This window comes from Sarcophilus harrisii, chromosome 6 (assembly GCF_902635505.1).
Source record: "Sarcophilus harrisii chromosome 6, mSarHar1.11, whole genome shotgun sequence".
Lineage (NCBI taxonomy): Eukaryota > Metazoa > Chordata > Mammalia > Dasyuromorphia > Dasyuridae > Sarcophilus > Sarcophilus harrisii.
In genome coordinates, this window is record NC_045431.1 from 97729824 (window position 1) to 97747596 (window position 17773).

General features: G+C 34.0%; 1 protein-coding gene across 3 annotated transcripts in view; it reads left to right on the forward strand.

The window, feature by feature from the left end:
• The window catches only part of PALLD (palladin, cytoskeletal associated protein), a 470544-nt gene that overhangs the window by 196965 nt on the left and 255806 nt on the right, over positions 1 to 17773 (forward strand). For all 3 annotated transcript variants that reach the window (XM_031943909.1, XM_031943906.1, XM_031943908.1), the window contains exons 4-6: positions 8858 to 8924; positions 11796 to 11901; positions 15789 to 15863. In XM_031943909.1, the coding sequence (XP_031799769.1) occupies positions 8858 to 8924; positions 11796 to 11901; positions 15789 to 15863 (248 nt within the window). The remainder of the gene's footprint in view (positions 1 to 8857; positions 8925 to 11795; positions 11902 to 15788; positions 15864 to 17773) is intronic.

A 17773-nucleotide genomic window follows, 5' to 3' on the forward strand; every position in this document is an offset into this window, starting at 1 on the left:
TTTATTCAAAACTCTCTTTTTTTATGGACAAAGAGGTTTAGTGATTTGTCTGATGTCATGGCTAATAATGAGAAGAAACAAAATGGTAACATGAGCAAAGGTACAAAGGCAAAAAAATCCAAGTAGTGTATCATCTATAATAATTAACAAGTCTTTTGGCATCAGGGGAAGAGCATGAATGTATAGGTTTCTAACATTGTACATACTTGCACTGACCACTGAAATTAACTCACTAATATTGAAGTTAACTCCCTCCAGGGCAAATATTTTTACTCTCAAACCGAGGTCATGAGATGGGATTCTATGACTTAAATCATTCCCATTGCTGACAGAATAAACTTTTGCCAATGAAACTGTTCATCTAGACCACAGCAACCCTTCTGTTGAACTTGAATGCTTAGGGAGAAAAGACAAAAAGGATTATATTCAATGAAAAAATATGTATATTATTAATTATAAGAATATAAATTAATTATATTTAATGATAAATGCTCCCATTTTGAGAGTATTTATGTTTCTCCATGCTTTCAGAGTGGTTCTTGACATCATTCAGAGAATAAAGGGAAACTATCAGGTTGAGACAAGTGAGGGGAATAGAAAATCATACTATTCAAACTGAGAGGAGAGAATATACACAAAAGGAAATACATTTCAAATGAAAAAGAATGCCATTCAGTCTTTTATTTTTCCAGATAGTTGTCATTAAGAAAGTATGAGAGAAGGGGGGAAAACAACTCTTTGGCAGTGATCCTCAGGAAAAACTTAAGTGTTATTGCTTGAGGTTGCAACTGGATGATTGACTTTTATTATATTAAATACTTCCTTGAAAAGCTAAGGAAAAGAAAGTCTGTTGATACTTATCTCTAGCTCTCCCTTACCCAAAAGGAATATCATTCTTCACTAAGCACTAGTATTCCAGAGATAGGTTAGCTCCAGATCTTCCCAATTTTCATTCCCAGAGTAGAAAACCCCCATTTTGTCAGCAACAACAAGCAGAGTGGACATAGTGCTCAGTTTATGATATCTCAGGTCAAACACTGGCTTTTCAGTTTAACTAGTTCTGTGACCATGAGACAATTGTTTAATTTCTTTCGGCCTCAGTTTCCCCATCCATAAAATGAGGAAGTTAGACTAAATTAACCTAAGGTATCTATCAGCTATTAATCTATGGCTAATTAAATATAAAATCATCTTAAATAAATAATAGCTTTAAAAATACACTTTAAAAACTACTTTCTACATCTTAGGGAAGGGAAGGGGAATCTATGCATATAGAATGCTGGATTTTTTTGTTTTACCATTTTCTTTTATTCCAAAGAAAGAATTTATGGGAGTGGAGCTTGTTAGAAAATAACCATAATGTAAGGGTTGGGGAAGGACCACCAACATATTCTTTAAAGTTTCTGTTTTACTTCAGGAAAATAGTGTTTGAAGACATTCTAGCATCAGGCACATAAATCTATTGCTATAAGAGCTACAATGAAAGAAGGTAGAATCTGCCTTCCAATTTGTCTCTCTGTCCTCAAGCTCAAGGAATGGTGTACAAACACTGAAAAGAAAGAACTAGCCTGACACCTGAGATGTTACCCTGAACAGCAGGTGCAAGGCAGATGACGAAAAGGAGAAGGTAGAATGGGGAAGGAGGAAGAAATCACCCTATGAGAATGTTGGCACAGATAAGGGGATTCGATCTACCACCTCCGACAGAAGCTGCCTTGTCATCTGAGATGAAAGGTGACATTGAGTTTTGACTGGGGATGGGCAGGTGTGTGGAAAACCCAAAAAGCCTTGTTTATTCTACTTTCTTTCCCTTCCAAAAAAAAAAAAAAAAAATTTTACCAAGTACTGCCTGTTTCTATGTATCAGCTTTTGCTGAAAGAAAGAAATAGAAAGAAAAAGAAGCAGAAATAGTTCTTAAAATACAGATAAAATGATACCTTTTTTTTTTCCAGTGCTACCCTACAATCGTATGTTTTAAATATTTGAAGTCAGGTCAGAATAGTCTATTTGTGTGCCTATGTCAACAGCAAGAGACAGTGTTGATTGGACAAGTGCCATAGCTACCACACTATCCCCTGGGTTTCAGCCCTAACCACCCCAATAAAGGCTCTCAGTAATCTCCAATGACTTCCTAACAACCAAAGATCAAAGATCAGATAATTTATCAGACTAGGTTTGATTCCAAGAAGTCATCTGATCCAAACCTTCATCCACTGGATCTTTGCAGCATTCATTACTATTTACCATTTTCTCAATCCTTTACAAACAAACAAACAAACAAAAAAACATTTTATTGCTACCTTTTGTCTTTATCAGAAGGGCAGTATTTCCCATCTGATTTGAACCCTCTCTTGTGACACAGAAAAGTAATTAGCTAAACATATCCCAGATAGATAATGAATACAAAATTTGGTCCTACTATTCCCAGCCCTGCTGCATCAGGGATGAGTCAAATTTCTTCATATCTTTTCTACAGCCTGCAATAATTCAAAGTTCAAAGTCTTTTTAGCTACCTGTCCATTACTTAAGAATGTCAATTCATTGAGAGTAAGATTTGTTTTGTTCTTTATACTTGAATCTCTAGCACTTAGTACAGCTCCTGGCAACTCATTAAGTGCTTGATTAGTGCTTGAGGATTGATTGCAATCATTGTGTACATTGTTCTCTTTGTTCTGTTTATTTCAGCTCATACAAATCTTTCCTCATTCTTCTGAATTTCCCCTCCTAATCATTTCTTACTGAACAATAATATTCAATTACAATCATATAGACACATTCCCTTTTTCCTTGGTTTTTCTCCCCAAACTTTTTGATTATTCCTTCTCAGCTCCTTTTGCTGCAATCTTTTTCTCTTTCCTACAACCCCCACAGACCTTCCCTGAAGCCTTCTGTTTTTCTTTTTGTCCACCCATTCCTTTGATAATAACACCCACTCCCATAGCTACTATTATTCTGTTTACGTGAATGATTTCTAAATCTATGTCTCTACGTTCAACCTTTCTCGGAAGTCCCATCACCCAGGTCTAAATTCCTTTGGTCATTTCCACCTGTATAACCCATTATCCCTGTACACTCAACATGTCCAAAATAAGATATTATCTTCAAAAAATTCCTCTTCCTGACTCCCTTATTGCTGTTAAAGAAATCAACACTTTTCTCAATTACATAATCTAGAAATCTGAGTAATCATTTTCTCCCTCCTCATCTTTATTTCCCATGCCATAAATAATCTTGTCCTCTCTGTCCTTTGTGATATACAACTTTTTTAAATTTTCATTATTATTGTCCTTATTACCTTGTGCCTGTCCATAATATAAACCTAGTTTTTTTGCATGACTTCTCTGCCTCTTCCTTACACCCATGAATTGATTCTATACATCATCATCATCAGATAAATCCTTCCCAAACATCACATTTATAATGCCATTCCTCAACTCAGAAATCTTCAGTATCTCTGCAGATCCCTACAGGACAAATTCTGTACCCTGACTTTCCATTTCCTCTGTAATTTAATTTCAATTTACCTTTCTGGTCCTCTTTCCCACTACTTCCAAATCAAATGAATGCCAAACTCCATCCATTCATGCTAGGTGCTGTGAGTGCTACAAAGATAACTAAGACATGGTCCTTACCTTCAAGGATGTCTGTCAGTGAAGGTAAATACAGGGCAGTATGTGACGAGTATCATAGAAATTGTACCAAAGGCTGTCAGAGTTTAGCTAAGGGAGAGATTGCCTCCCAGTGGGGTCATTAAAGAAGACTTCAGGAGTTAGAAGTATTGGAAATTGGAAACAGGCCCTAAAGAATGCACTGAATTTCAAGCAGCTAAAATGGAGATGTCCCTGATCAAAAGAACAATATACATAAAACCAGGAAGAGGGGAGAAATATAAGGAGTATATAAGGAACAATTTGCTGGAATCACAGAGTATGTTTACTAATCTAAACTCATATGTTTATATAGCACTTTAAAGTTTTTAAAATGCTTTTCAAATATTTCATTTGATCCTCACAATAATCCCAGGAGACAGGTGCTATTATAATCCCAATTTTACAAATTAGGAAACTGAAACTGAAAAAGTTTAAATGACTTGCCCAGGGTCACACAGTTAATTATACAATAATAATTAGAAAACAACAATGACATCAAAATAGTTCTGTGGATAGAGCACTGCCCCTTGAGTCAGGAGGACCTGAGTTCAAATATGGCCTCAGATGTTTACTAGCTGTGTGACATGGGTAGGTCAATTTACCTTGTTGCCTTTAGTTTCCTTATCTGGAAATTGAGTTGGAAATGGCAAACCACTCTACCCGTGCCAAGAAAACCCCAAATGGGATCATGGAGAGTTGGATCCACTGAAACAACTCAACAACAACAAACTAATAATAATGATGATGATGATGATTTAGCATCATAGATAACATTTAGATAGCACTTTAAGTTATGCAACATGCTTTACAATTTTTATTTGTTTTTATCCTCATAACAACCCTCAGAGGTAGGCACTAATCTCTTTACATTTGAGCAAAATGAAGCTGAAAAGGACCAAGTAACTCTTGCTCATAATCACACAGCTAAATATCTGAGGAAGGCTTTTAATTTCAAATCTTTCTACCTCCAAGTCTCAGGTTCTAACCACTTTCCCACCAATTTCAAGCTAGTGGGGAATGTCTAGAAAAGTTAAATTTGGGGAAAGATAGAGGGAAGCTTTGAATGTCAAATGGAGGACTTAAATTTTTATTCAGTGAACTTTGGGACTCCAGTGAAGATTGATTTAAAAAAAAAAAAAAGAATAGCATTATCTCAGAGCAGTGCTACAAGCAGGCAGGTAGGAAGGAGGGAAGGAAAAAAGGAAGGAGAAAATAGAGGGAAGCCAAGAAAACTAAGGATGGAATCTTGGGAAATTCCTCCATTTAGAGGACAAGAAACTTACCTTGATTCCAAGGTAGGCATCAAATTGGGGTAATGCAATACCTCGAAAACTGCAGGTAGGTCACCGGTAGTGTCCAAGGTTACACAGTGTGATGAGGACTGGTTTTGATGGTTGTCATCCTGTTAATCTCCCTCTTCCTTAATTATGGGAATCCTATCTATCTCCCTGTATTGATTGTCGTGAATCTGTAGTGTGCAGCATCACCAAAGTGCTGGGGACTAGATAAAATAACAGACTCAAGTACAGCCTTATAAAAGTTAAAGGTAAAGTCTTGACATTAATTAACTAACCTTTATAGAACACATTAAGCATCTTACATGTCTTATCTGATTCATACAACATCCCTGTAAGGTAGCTGTCATTATTATCCCCATTTCACAGATGTAGAAACTGAGAGTAAGAGTTGTCACTTGCCTAGAGATCAAATCTTGTTACAGATGTTTCTTAATTGTGTGACTTTGGACAAGTCTCTTTTTGTGCTTCCATTTCCTCATCTGTAAAATGGGGTGGATAATACTACCTCCTAAACTTATTGTGAAGATCAAATGAGTTAATAATTTGTGAAGTGCTTCATAACATTAAAATGCTCTATGAATGGTAGTTATCGCTATTATATCCAAGTACTTGTCAAATCTTATTAATTTAACCTCTACAATATCTCTATCCCTTTCTCTCTATTGACAGGGCCACCACTCCAGTCATTCTCATTCAATGAATGACATTTCCAAGAGCAAGAAAAAAGAAAAGAAATTGAGGGCAGAACATTGGGCTACATCTCTCATAGGCTTGTAATTGATTTCCCTACCTCATTTCTTCCTATTCTAAATCTGTCTTCTACAAAACTATCAAAGTGATTTTCCATAAGAACAGATCTGACCATGTCACTCCCCTATTCAGTAAGCACCGGGACTCTTTATTATTGTTTCTGGAAAGAAATGTAAACTCCTGTTTGTCATTTAAAGCCCTTTTCAAGCTGGCCCAATCTACCTTTTCAGCTTTATTATACATGACTCCCCTTCATATATATGATGCCCCAGACAAACTGTCCTTTTTGTTACTCATTTACAGTGTTATATTTCTCAACTCTAAACATTGACTGTGCCACATGCCTTAAATGTACTCCTTTCTCACTCCTACCTCCTAGAATCACTAGTTCCTTCATAGCTTAGTTCAAACACCATTCACCATTTGACCTTTTGTAAGGTGAAAAGTTCCTTCTTTATTAATGCAGAAGTAGATCTGGACTCAGGATCTATTAATAGGTTTTAGGTAGATTTTGTCCATTCTTTCCTTCTCAATCTTCTCTAACTGGTAGTGTATTTTCCACAAAATAATCCTATATGTGAGTGAGGAAAGGGACTATTCTACTTTTGGCTCATATCTCCATTACCCAACATAGTATTTGATTAATAAATGCTTATTGATTGACTAATAACATAGGAAAAGTGACTGATGCTACTATCTCCATGATAGTGAGTCAATGTTTTAGTAGAATTGAATTGAACCATTTTCAGTGATATCAGAAACTCAAACCTGAAATTTTAAATTAAAAAATAAGAATCAAAAAAAAATTTTAAATAAAAATAAATAAATGAAAGGTAAGAATCAAGCTCAGGAAAAAGACAATGCTGAACAAAAAAAAAGCTTACTTTTTAAGGATCAACATGCTCTTTAATACCAGTCACCAAAATAATGAATGATTTAAGTAACATCAGTTACATATTACTGCCCTAGAAGAACTCATTAAAATGAATTCTTGCCCTTATATTTAGCTTTATTATCAGTGAAATCTGTTTGTCCATTTATCTCTTGGAACAAAGTTCACTGATGTTCAGATATGAGGTGACCAATTTGGTTTTGGTTCTTTTAAAAAGATGGTGAAATAGAAATTTTTGATAATATTTTTCCCAATTACACATTAAGACAATTTTTACTATTCATTATCTTTATTTTGAGTTCCAAATTTTCTCCTTCTCTCCCTTATCTGCCCCTCTCTAATGTAGGAAGCAATTTGATATAGGTAATATATGTGTAATCATAAAACATTTCCAAATTGTCATGTTGTAAAATCAGAAACAGACCAAAAGGGGAAAAAAATAAAAAGAAAAAAAGTAAGAAACAGTATGCTTTGATCCACATTCAGACTCCATCAATTCTTTCTCTTAGATGTAGATAGCATTTTCCATCATCAGTCTGTTAGAATTGTCTTCTATCATTGTAAGGCTGAGAATATCTAAGTCATTCATAGTTGATCATCATACAATAATGCTGTTACCATGCACAATGTTCTCCTGGTTCTGCTTATGAAGTAAAACTTAATTATATGGTGTAATTGTGTTTAATTGTGGCAATCCAGTACTAGAAAACTCTCATGTTCCATGATTAAGTTGCTGCCTTATTTTAATTTATCTAGAAGCCAACTAATTGGGCCTTGGAAATGAGCGATCTATGGTATAGACCCTGAGCAATACTCCTTTCATAGGAAAGAGGAAAGTTTAAAATAACTTTTACCTCTCATAAATTGTCACTTGAGCATTTCTGGACAGTGATCAAGATGACATAGAATCAGTGTGGTTCAGTATAGAGAGACAAAAGTAACTGGGTTTAGAACTCTCCTCTGACACCCAGTGGCTAAATAGTCATGGCCAATTAAATGTTTCTAAAGACTCCAAGCCTCAGTTTCTTTATCTGTAGAAAGAAAAAGGATCAAGTATATATTTTGTAATCTGTCATTTCAGTAAGTGTCCTGTCCTCCAGTTATGACTGTAATCCTTTCCAGAACAATGCAGTATCTTAATTAGACTTTATATTTTCTTCAACAGAGTGTTTTTCATAAAGTAATCATTTTATAAATGTTTGTTGAAGGATCAATTTTAACAAGCTTAGTTGACAGAGTTCTAGGAAATTTGATATTTAATTTAAGAAAGTAAATTTTCATTTAAAATATGCAGTTATATTTTAAACAGAAGTCACTCAACTTTATCTTCCATAAAATGAAGACATTAGATTAGATGTTTTCTGAGGTTCTTTTCATCTCAATATCTATGATCATAAGATAAAACATAGATCTAAAACCTCTGGAATCTCTAGAACAGTTGTTATGAGCCCTTAAGCAAGTTTCCTGAAGCCAGTTCATATAAACTCTTGAGAACCAATTGTTAAATTTTCAGTGTGAATATTTACTCCTCATAAATTAGCAAATGCTATAAATGAGAGCTTAATTTTTGTGGGTTCTTTTTAATCATCTAGACAAGATGTTAATACTGTAAATTAAATTTAAATGTATGTCATAGATGGGGATAGGGGAAGGGGAGCCAGTTATTAGACACTTATTTTGCATACCTTTGACCTCATATTCATTAAAGCTTTATATGTGATCATGAGTATTTTGACTGAAAAGAACAGATCATTTGGAAAGAATTATACATCTAAACCCTTGCTCTTTATCATTTACAAACTGGCCAAATCAGTTCTATATGTGAATTTTTTTTTCTAAAAGTACTCTTTACCTCAGTACAGCCTGAAACATCATCTCTTTTACTGCATAAGCAAGTCAAAATACTTTAAATTTAGGAATCAAGCATCAAAGTAACATACGTTCCTGAAACAAATAGAAAAGCTGTTAAGATATAGAGGCAGCTAGATAGTACAGTGGATAAAGTGCTGGACTTAATTTATCAGAAATATCTGAATTTGACTTTGGCCCCAGACACTTATTAGCTGTGTGAATATGAGTGACTTAGCTTAGGCAAATTATTTAATTGTTTTCAACCTCAGATTTTTCATTTGTATAATGGGGATAATAATAATAATTCTCAGAGTTGTTGTGAAGTTCAAAGAAGATCCTTGTAAATCCTTTCAGAACCTTAAAATATTGTATAAATATTATTATTATTAAGATGCACTTTTTTATTTTTCTTTTAGGAGCCAGTTCATCAGATTCTGATAGTGAAAGCTTAACTTTCAAATCAAAAGCTGGAGATATGCCACAGTAAGTATGTCTTCTGCTCTATAGCCTCTCCACATTGATCATTATTAATTCCATTAATAACATGCAGATGACCTCTAGAATTTAAAATGTTATCCAATGGACAGAGAGAGCTTGAAAATAAATGATAGAGTGGAGATGACAGAGAAGAGCAAATGTATTAGAGGAAATGGGATAGAATCTACTGTTTAGAACTTCTTGTGTCCTTTAAAATTCTGCTGTAAAAAGTCTTTTAATCTCTTCAGCTTACATTGTCCTCTACCCCTCAAAAACTGCATTTTAGTTCTTTTTTATTTTACAAATATTTACATAGATGTGTATATGTATATACATGTCACTTAATGAATGCTTCTTTTATGTGAAAATTTTTATATATTTTTTCAAATTACATGTAAAAACAATTTGCAACTTTATTTTTAAAAATTTTTGAGTTCCAAATTCTCTCTCCCTCTCTTTCCCATTCCTTGAGACAGAAAGCAATTAGACATAGAATCATGCCAAATATATTTCCATATTAGCCATGTTGCAAAAGAAATTACAGACAAAAGGTGAGAAAAATAAAGAAAGATACAATTTTTCATCATAAGTCCTTTGGAATTTTCTTGAATCATCATATTGCTAAGAATAGCTAATTTATTCACAATTGATCATTATGCAATATTGCTGTTACTGTATATGATGTTCTCCTGGTTCTGCTCACTTCACTTTGCAGTCTTTCCACGTTTTTCTGAAAGCAACCTGTTCATTATTTCTCATAGCACAACCAATATTCCATCACAATAATGTACCACAACTTTTTCAATTTTCCCACTGATTTCCCCAATTAATGAGGAATTCTACAACTTCTAATTCTTAACTACCATACTAATACTTAACTGCTATAAATATTTTTATGCATATTGGTCATTTCCCCTTTTCTTTGAGCTCTCTGGGATACAAACCTAGTAGTGGTTTCTAGGTCAAAGGGTATTCACAGTTTTACAGCCTTTTGGGCAAAGTTCCAAATTGCCCTGCAGGATGTTCACAACTGGACCAATAGTGCATTAATGTTCTAATTTTCCCAAATCCCATTATAGTTTTCTGTTTTTGTCATATTAGCCAGTCTGATAGATGTGAGCTACTACCTAAGAGTTACATTTTCTTCTAAAAACTGTCCATTTCCTGGGACCATTTGTCAATTGGGGAATGACTCAAGTTCTAATAAATTTGATTCAATTCTCTATATATTTGAGAAATGAAACTTTTAGTTGAGAAACAATGTAAAAAAATTTTCCCAGTTTTCTGGTTTTCTTCTAATCTTGGCTATATTGGTCTTGTTTATGCAAAAACGTGTTAAATTTGATGAAATCAAAATGAACTATTTTAGATCCTGTAATGTAATGACCTTGTTTGGTCATAAATTCTTTTCTTACCTATAGATCTCACAGGTACATTATTCCATTTTCCTCTAATTTGCCTATGGTATCTCCCTTAATGTCCAAATCATGTGCCCATTTTGACTTTATTTTGATATATGGTATAAAATGTGTCTATACCTAGTTTGTTCAAAAGTCCTTTCCAGTTTTCCCAGATTTTTTGTAAGATAGTGATTTCTTGTCTCAAAAGCTTGGATTTTTTCATTTAACAAACAACAAATTACTTGTCATTTCCCAATGTGTATCCTATACTTAATCTATTTCACTGATCCATGACTCTATTTCTTAGCCAGTACCAGATTGTTTTGATGATAATTATTTTATAGTACAGTATGAAATCTGTTACTGCTATATTACCTTCTTTCCCATTTGATTCCCTTAATATTCTTGACCTTTTATTCTTCAATTAATACATCTTGATTGATGGATATATTGTAGATAGAAAAATAGTCATTGGACTTGAATTGAGTTTTCAAGCAGATAAAAGATAATAGTTTATTTTTAGAGGAGCCTAGTCAAGTGTATTATCTATTAAAACCATTTCAAAAATGGTATTACTTAAATAGATGTAGGTTGCTTTCATAGACTCTAGCTGTCTTTTTCCCCAGGGGATTGGAGGGAGAAGTTCTACTTAAAAACAATTGCACTATCCAGAGTTGGTTCAAATAAAACCTTGAAGAAGCAACTGATGTATCCATTTCTTAGCTTTAATAAAAAGGGATAACATGATATAAAGTGCTGGACCTGAAGCCAGGAAGACTAATCTTCAAATCCTATCTCAGATACTTCCTATCAATGCGACATTTGGCAAGTCATTCAACATCTCTGAGTTTCAATTTCTTCATTTGTCAGATTAGAATAATATACCTGAAATGCTTACCTCGCTGGTACTTGTGAGGATCAAATAAAATAACTTATATAAAGTGTTTTATAAACTTTAAATCCTATAAAAATATGAGTTATTGTTTTATGAGGAAAAAAAGATAAGGATTCCAAAATACTGTCATCTTACAAAATTAGCAGTCGGAACAATGAACAGCTGTTGGAAGATTTAGAGGAGCAAACTAAAACTTTGAGACCCATACTCTAATGATTCCAAACATTTGCTCACTGATGGAGATTGGAATTCTGCCAGATGTTTTCTTATCCTAAAGGATTTGTAAATCAAATAAATCTTCTTTGGAGAATGAGAATGAATTGTCTGTATCCTATGTCTCTCTGTCATGTCTCTTGTATTAAAAAGCCTATAATAATCCATTCAAACTTTGTACCAAGAATTGATATTTGACTTAAAGTTCATTATATTTTATTAAAATTTGATTGGCAGACTCTCATTTCTGAGATACAATTCATTTTCGATGTATAAGTTCACATTTAAGCTCATCCTGTTAAATCACCAATAAAGTTAGAAAATCCTTGCAAAATCTATGACTGACAATTTGCTTTCCAATTTTTTCAGGGCCCAAAAGAAAACAACCTCCGTTTCCTTAACAATAGGATCATCTTCCCCCAAGACTGGAGTAACTACAGCTGTGATTCAGCCCATCTCTGTTCCTGTTCAGCAGGTTTGTCTAATCTGTAACCACAGCCCACCAGCAATATAATTTATTATTTTGTTAAAATATATATAGTTATAACTAGTCTCTTAATATAACATAATGATCATTCTAATCCAAAAATGTACTGGGATTAAATGTACTGGGATTTAATAACTATTACTATATTTACAAATCTAGACTTATACTCTTAACCTGCTTACTGTCTAAATGGAAGCAAAACAAATATACCCTAAAGGTGAAATACCTAGCACAATGAAGAGCAACAATAAGCAAAAGAAAAATAATGTTCCTTGCTTTCAGTCTATTTAATACCTAAACATGTTACCCATCAGATAGTTTCTCTATTATTGTTAAGCAACTCTTCCCAGCTAATAGATACCTGGAAAAACTGGAATCCACTCCTAAACAATTTCACAAGTTCACATAAAGTATTTACTTGAATCCTACAAATAGGAACTTCAAAAGTATAAGTACATGTGACCATTTTTCCTATCTTCCACAAGGAGCTAGATGAGTAGTAAAATAAGTAAAATTAGCATTCAACAATTTCTTCTTGCATAAACTTGTACACTTTTGCCATAAGGATTTTGAGTCAAAATCCTAATATCCAGAATGATATTTTTTTATTTTTAATATTCAGTAATATTTTATTTTTTCCAATTACATGTAAAGATAATTTTCAACATTCATTTTTGTAAGATTTGGGGTTCTAAATAGTTTTCCCTCTTTCCCTCCCTAAGGTGACAACTAATCTAATATTGATTATACATCTACAATAATTTTAAAATATATTTCCATATCAATCATATTGTGAAAGAAAATTCATAACAAAAAAGGAAAAATCACAACAAAAAACAAAAACAAAGGCGAAAATAATATCCTTCAATCCACATTTAGTTTCTGTAGTTCTCTCTCTGGATGCAGATGACATTTTCAGTCTCAAGTCTATTAGAATTGTCTTGGGTCACTATATTACTGAGAAGAGTTAAATTGTCATAGTTGATCATCACATAATCTTGCTGTTCCAGGAAAATATATTTTCTTCCCAGGGCAATCATCTTGCCTTCTACTTGTTCAAGATCACTGTTCTCATATGTTACTTTAGTCTTGCATGAGCCTACTTCATATATCATGACATTGTTCCCTTACCCCACCCTAATCCAGATCCTTCTTTCCTGGGGATTTGCCTTCCCGACCATACCTAGATGAGGGTTGCTTTCTCTCCAGCACAACTTCGTCCACTGTTGGATTTTCTTCCATCCCACTACCATTCTTCTTCTCCACTGCTACCCCATCACCCTCATTTTCACTGTCTATCCTCTTTGCCCTTTCCAACCTCCTTTCTTCAAAGAATCCCTAGATTCTTTCTCTAATCCCTATATTAGAAAATTGGAAAATAAAATGGCAGAAACAAATAAGGCACTGAAAAACACCTAACACCCTATACTAAGATAAGGTTGAAGTGAGTTCATGATTTAGACACAAAGAATGATACAATAAGCAAATTAGAATAACAAAGCATAGTTTACCTCTCAAATCTGTGGAGAAGGAAGAGATTTGTGACCAAAAAAGCACTAGAGTACATTATGAAATGGAAAATGGATAATTTTTATTATATAAAATTTTTAAAATTTTATACAAACAAAACCAATACAGACAAGATTAGAAGAGAAACTGAAAAATGGAGAAAATTTTACATTTAAGGGTTGTGATAAAGGCCTCATTTCTAAATATATAGAGAAGGGGCATAAAATATAGAAAATTATAAGAATACAAGCCATTCTCCAATTGATAAATTTTCAAAGAATATAAATAGACAATTTTCAGATGAAGAAATAAAAATCCTTTCTAGTCATATGAAAAAGTGCTCTAAATCACTATTTATTTATTTCTCTGATCAAATCACTATTGATCAGAGAAATGCAAATTAAGACAACTCTTAAAGTTGTCTTTAGACAACTAAAGACACACCTCTCAGATTGGCTAAGATGACAGGAAAAGGTAATGACAAATATTGGAGTGGATGTGGAAAAACTGGGACACTAATTGTTGGTGTTGTAAACTAATCTAACCATTCTGGAGAGCAATTTGGAATGTCCAAAGGGCTCTCAAACTGTGGATATCCTTTGATCCAGCAGTGTTTCTATTGGGTCTGTATCCAAAAAATAATAATAAAAAAGGAAAATGACCCACATTGCAAAACTGTTTGTGGCAGCCCTTTTTGAAGTGGCAACAAACTGAAAAATGGGTGGATGCCCATCAGTTGGGATATAGCTAAATAAATTATGGTACATGAATGTAATGGAATATTATTGTTCTTTAAGAAATGATCAGCAGGATGATTTCAGAAAGACCTGAAGAAACTTACATGAACTGATGCTAAGTGAAGTGAGTAAAACTAAGAGAATATTGTGCAATAAGATTATGTGATGATCAATTCTAGTGGACCTGGGTATTTTCAGTAATGAGGTGATTTAGGTTCCAATGGACTTGCGATGAAGAGAGCCATCTGCACCCAGAGAGAAGACTGTGGGGATTGAATATGGATCACAACATAGTATTTTCACCTTTTTTTTTTTTTTTTTGAATGCTTGCTTTTGTTTTCTTTCTCATTTTTTTTCCTTTTTGATCTAATTTTTCTTGTGCAGTATGATAAATGTGGAAATGTGTATTTAAAAAATGATCTGCCTTTTCTTACAAAAGGTCTCTCTTCATTTCATTTAAATTGTAAAGTCATCCATAATCATTGCTACCTTCCTTGCATCATCTTTTCATCCTTCCTCCCTCCATTTGTCCCTTCCTTTCTTATTTCCTTCCTGTCTTCATCCCTCTTTTTCTTCCTTCCTTCCTCCCTCCTTTCATTTTCCCTCTTTTCCTAATTTCCTCTCTTCTTTCCTTCCTTTCTTCATCCCTTCTTTCCTTTCTTCATTCTTCTCTTTATGTTTCTTCTTTTCCTAATTTCTTCTCTTCTTTTCCTGCTCCCTTCCTAATTTTTCTCCCTTTTTTCAACCCTGCCTCTCCTCCTTCCTTTCTTTCTCCCTTCTCAAAAAGCTTAGTGCAATTGGAAGCTTTAATAATTTGAAATTGCACTAAGACTTTTTGTACTAAGACAGCCCAGGGCTGTCCCTGACCCCTATATTAAAACTTTCTTCCTTTCAATGTCTTGTCTCTCACAACTTCACTGAAATCTGTCAGCTGCATATCAACTTAAGTGAATTAGTACATCAAGTTTAGGAATACGTAAGATCACAGATGATTCCAAATCTAAATTCTGAGAAAGGCTAATGCAAAATACATGCTAATTTCTGCTCTTTTCAACAAATTCAGAAACCACACCATTTTTCTTTGCAGGGATTGCCTTGTGACACCTCCTTTTCTCAAGCAACAATCACAACAAAATCTTTCTCTCCATTTTCTACCTCTAACACTTGCCAACAATTACAGAAAATATTATATTTCAGATCATTAAATATAAATTAACTCTCCTTTCTAATGTTAATACAATGAACTAAGTTATTTTTATTAACTAGCTTCAGACCCTATTTGAAAATATATATGTCCATAGAATGTCATATATTTGAGAACTGTGAAAATAAAATTCTTGCAGGATCCCAGACACTGAATCCTTTTAGAAATAACTTTCAAAAGCACAATTCCCCCAAGGAGAAATATTTTGCTATAAATACTATCTTAATTATTGGAATGCTACAGACATACAGTAAACAAAAGGTACTAAATCTGGATCCTTGGAGCAGCTCAGGAGCAGGGACTGTAGCAGGGATTTCTTTCAGAGGATTAGATTGCCTAATGAAAACATTGCCCTTCCTCTCCCCCAACCTTCTTCAACCATGTTTGTATTTAACATTGTGATTAACATGATTTTGAATTTTCAGGTCCAAAGTCCCACTTCGTATCTCTACCGACTAGATGGAGCCAATTCTGCCTACACTCCACCCATTTTTACAAAGGTTTGAAATCTGCTATGCTCATTCTATGTGTTTGTTTGTTTTTTCCCTAGAATAAGTTGCATATGGGATAGCATTGCCTTTTAGAAGCAAAATAAAAAGCTCTGTTGTATCTTAGTAGGACGTGGCTTTATATATGTGCTAATGACCCTTTTGTAATCAAATCAACCAGTATTGATACCTACTATATATACAGAATCTCTGTCAAGTACTATGAGAGTATTAGGAAGAATAAGCTGCTATAATAGTATTTCCCATATAATTTGGGGAACATAAAACACATGGAGAAAAAATATATATGAAGAACAATGGGAGACCAAAGGATTTGGAACTGGAAGAGAAGATTCAAATCAATCTAGCTATTCTCCCTAAGACATTGCCCAAAGAACTATGTGGCAGATTGTTTGGCAAAGACTACAAATGCAAAAGAAATTTGGAGAACTGGCTATTGGTTAAAGAAACTGACTCCCAATCCTTCAACAATATTAAGAAGGCAGAACATAATCATTCTTTAGGATTTAGCAATTCCCAAGGAAGAGAGTAATTACTTCTGATCAATCAATAAACTGTGCATGCCAGTTGATTCTGAGTCAGTTCTGTGGTCTCTTGGTCTGCCAAAGGGCTGTTTGTTATTCTTTCCAGAATCAGTCCAATAAGGCCCTTGGTCCTGCACTAAATTCTTCCTGGGCTTCCTGGGTTTACCAACTAGCCTCATGCATTTGACTATGGCTTGTGCCAGAAAGAAAAACCATTTCCCTTATTGAGGAGTCCAGTTGTTAACCAATGTTTTGACTGCCTCAAAACCTTGGAATATGGCATGAATGCATCCATTACTTATGGAAACTGGCCCTCTTTATTGAAGTATCTTCTAAGCAAAATGAATATTTTCTTTAAATTATCTCAAAGATTTATGTAGTGCCTCAAAAGACTGAAAAGTTAAAAATATTTACCTCCTACATAAAATCTAAAATTGATTTAGGCTTGAAAATTCATCTCATTCAACTCTTTCATCTTACAGATGAGAAATGATAAAGGACAAAAGATAACAATTAGAAGAATAGGGATATGAACCAGGAGCTAGGATCGCAGTGACAGCAGTATTTTTTTCACCACATAATGCTGCCTCCAATTTAACAAACTGATGCTGAGCCTCATAAGCAACACTTATCCTGAAATGATCCCATGAAGCCTGCCTTCTAGAGACCTGGTCCCTCAAACATAAAATTGGATGAAATTGGGAGGTTGTTCATAAGAGTACATAGAATGCGTTTAGCATAAGTAGAGAGATAGATAGAGATGAGAAGCAGAAAGACAGCAGATGTAATCAGTCAACTTAAGTGAGTCCAAGCTGAAGCTTCAGGGCTGGTATTTCTGAACTAGCCCTATAATGTAGAATCAACAGAGAGGAAAAAATCCAGATGATATCTCTCTCTGACAAAATAGTGCAACTCTCACAAGTTTGATTCCTCAATGTCTATCATTGGCTGGGCAAAGTCTATGCTACAATTGTTGCAAGTCTTAAGGAAGAGTATATATTGAAAGTTTGAAATGACAATGTTGTTACAAGGTCATTTGACAGTTTTATCACTGTTGCTGAGTCTTTTGTTACTGTTTCAGAAGTTGCAAAACTCTGGTAGAGGTTATGGAAACTTTATACAAATGAACTTCAGTGAATTACCAGAAATGGGGAATAAGAATGCATTTTTTTACTTAGAAGTCTCACAAATGGATCCACATTTCCAAAGATTGCATCAACGTTTCCCAACCACCACATATACATCTTTTTTCCCCAATTTAAGATTCCAGAACACCCTATTCAAAGGTTCTTACTCCTAGAAGGCTTACAGATTAGAGAGGCCATCTGTCAAATGGTTCCTTTCTCCAGGATGGAAACAAGTGCAATTCTTAATACA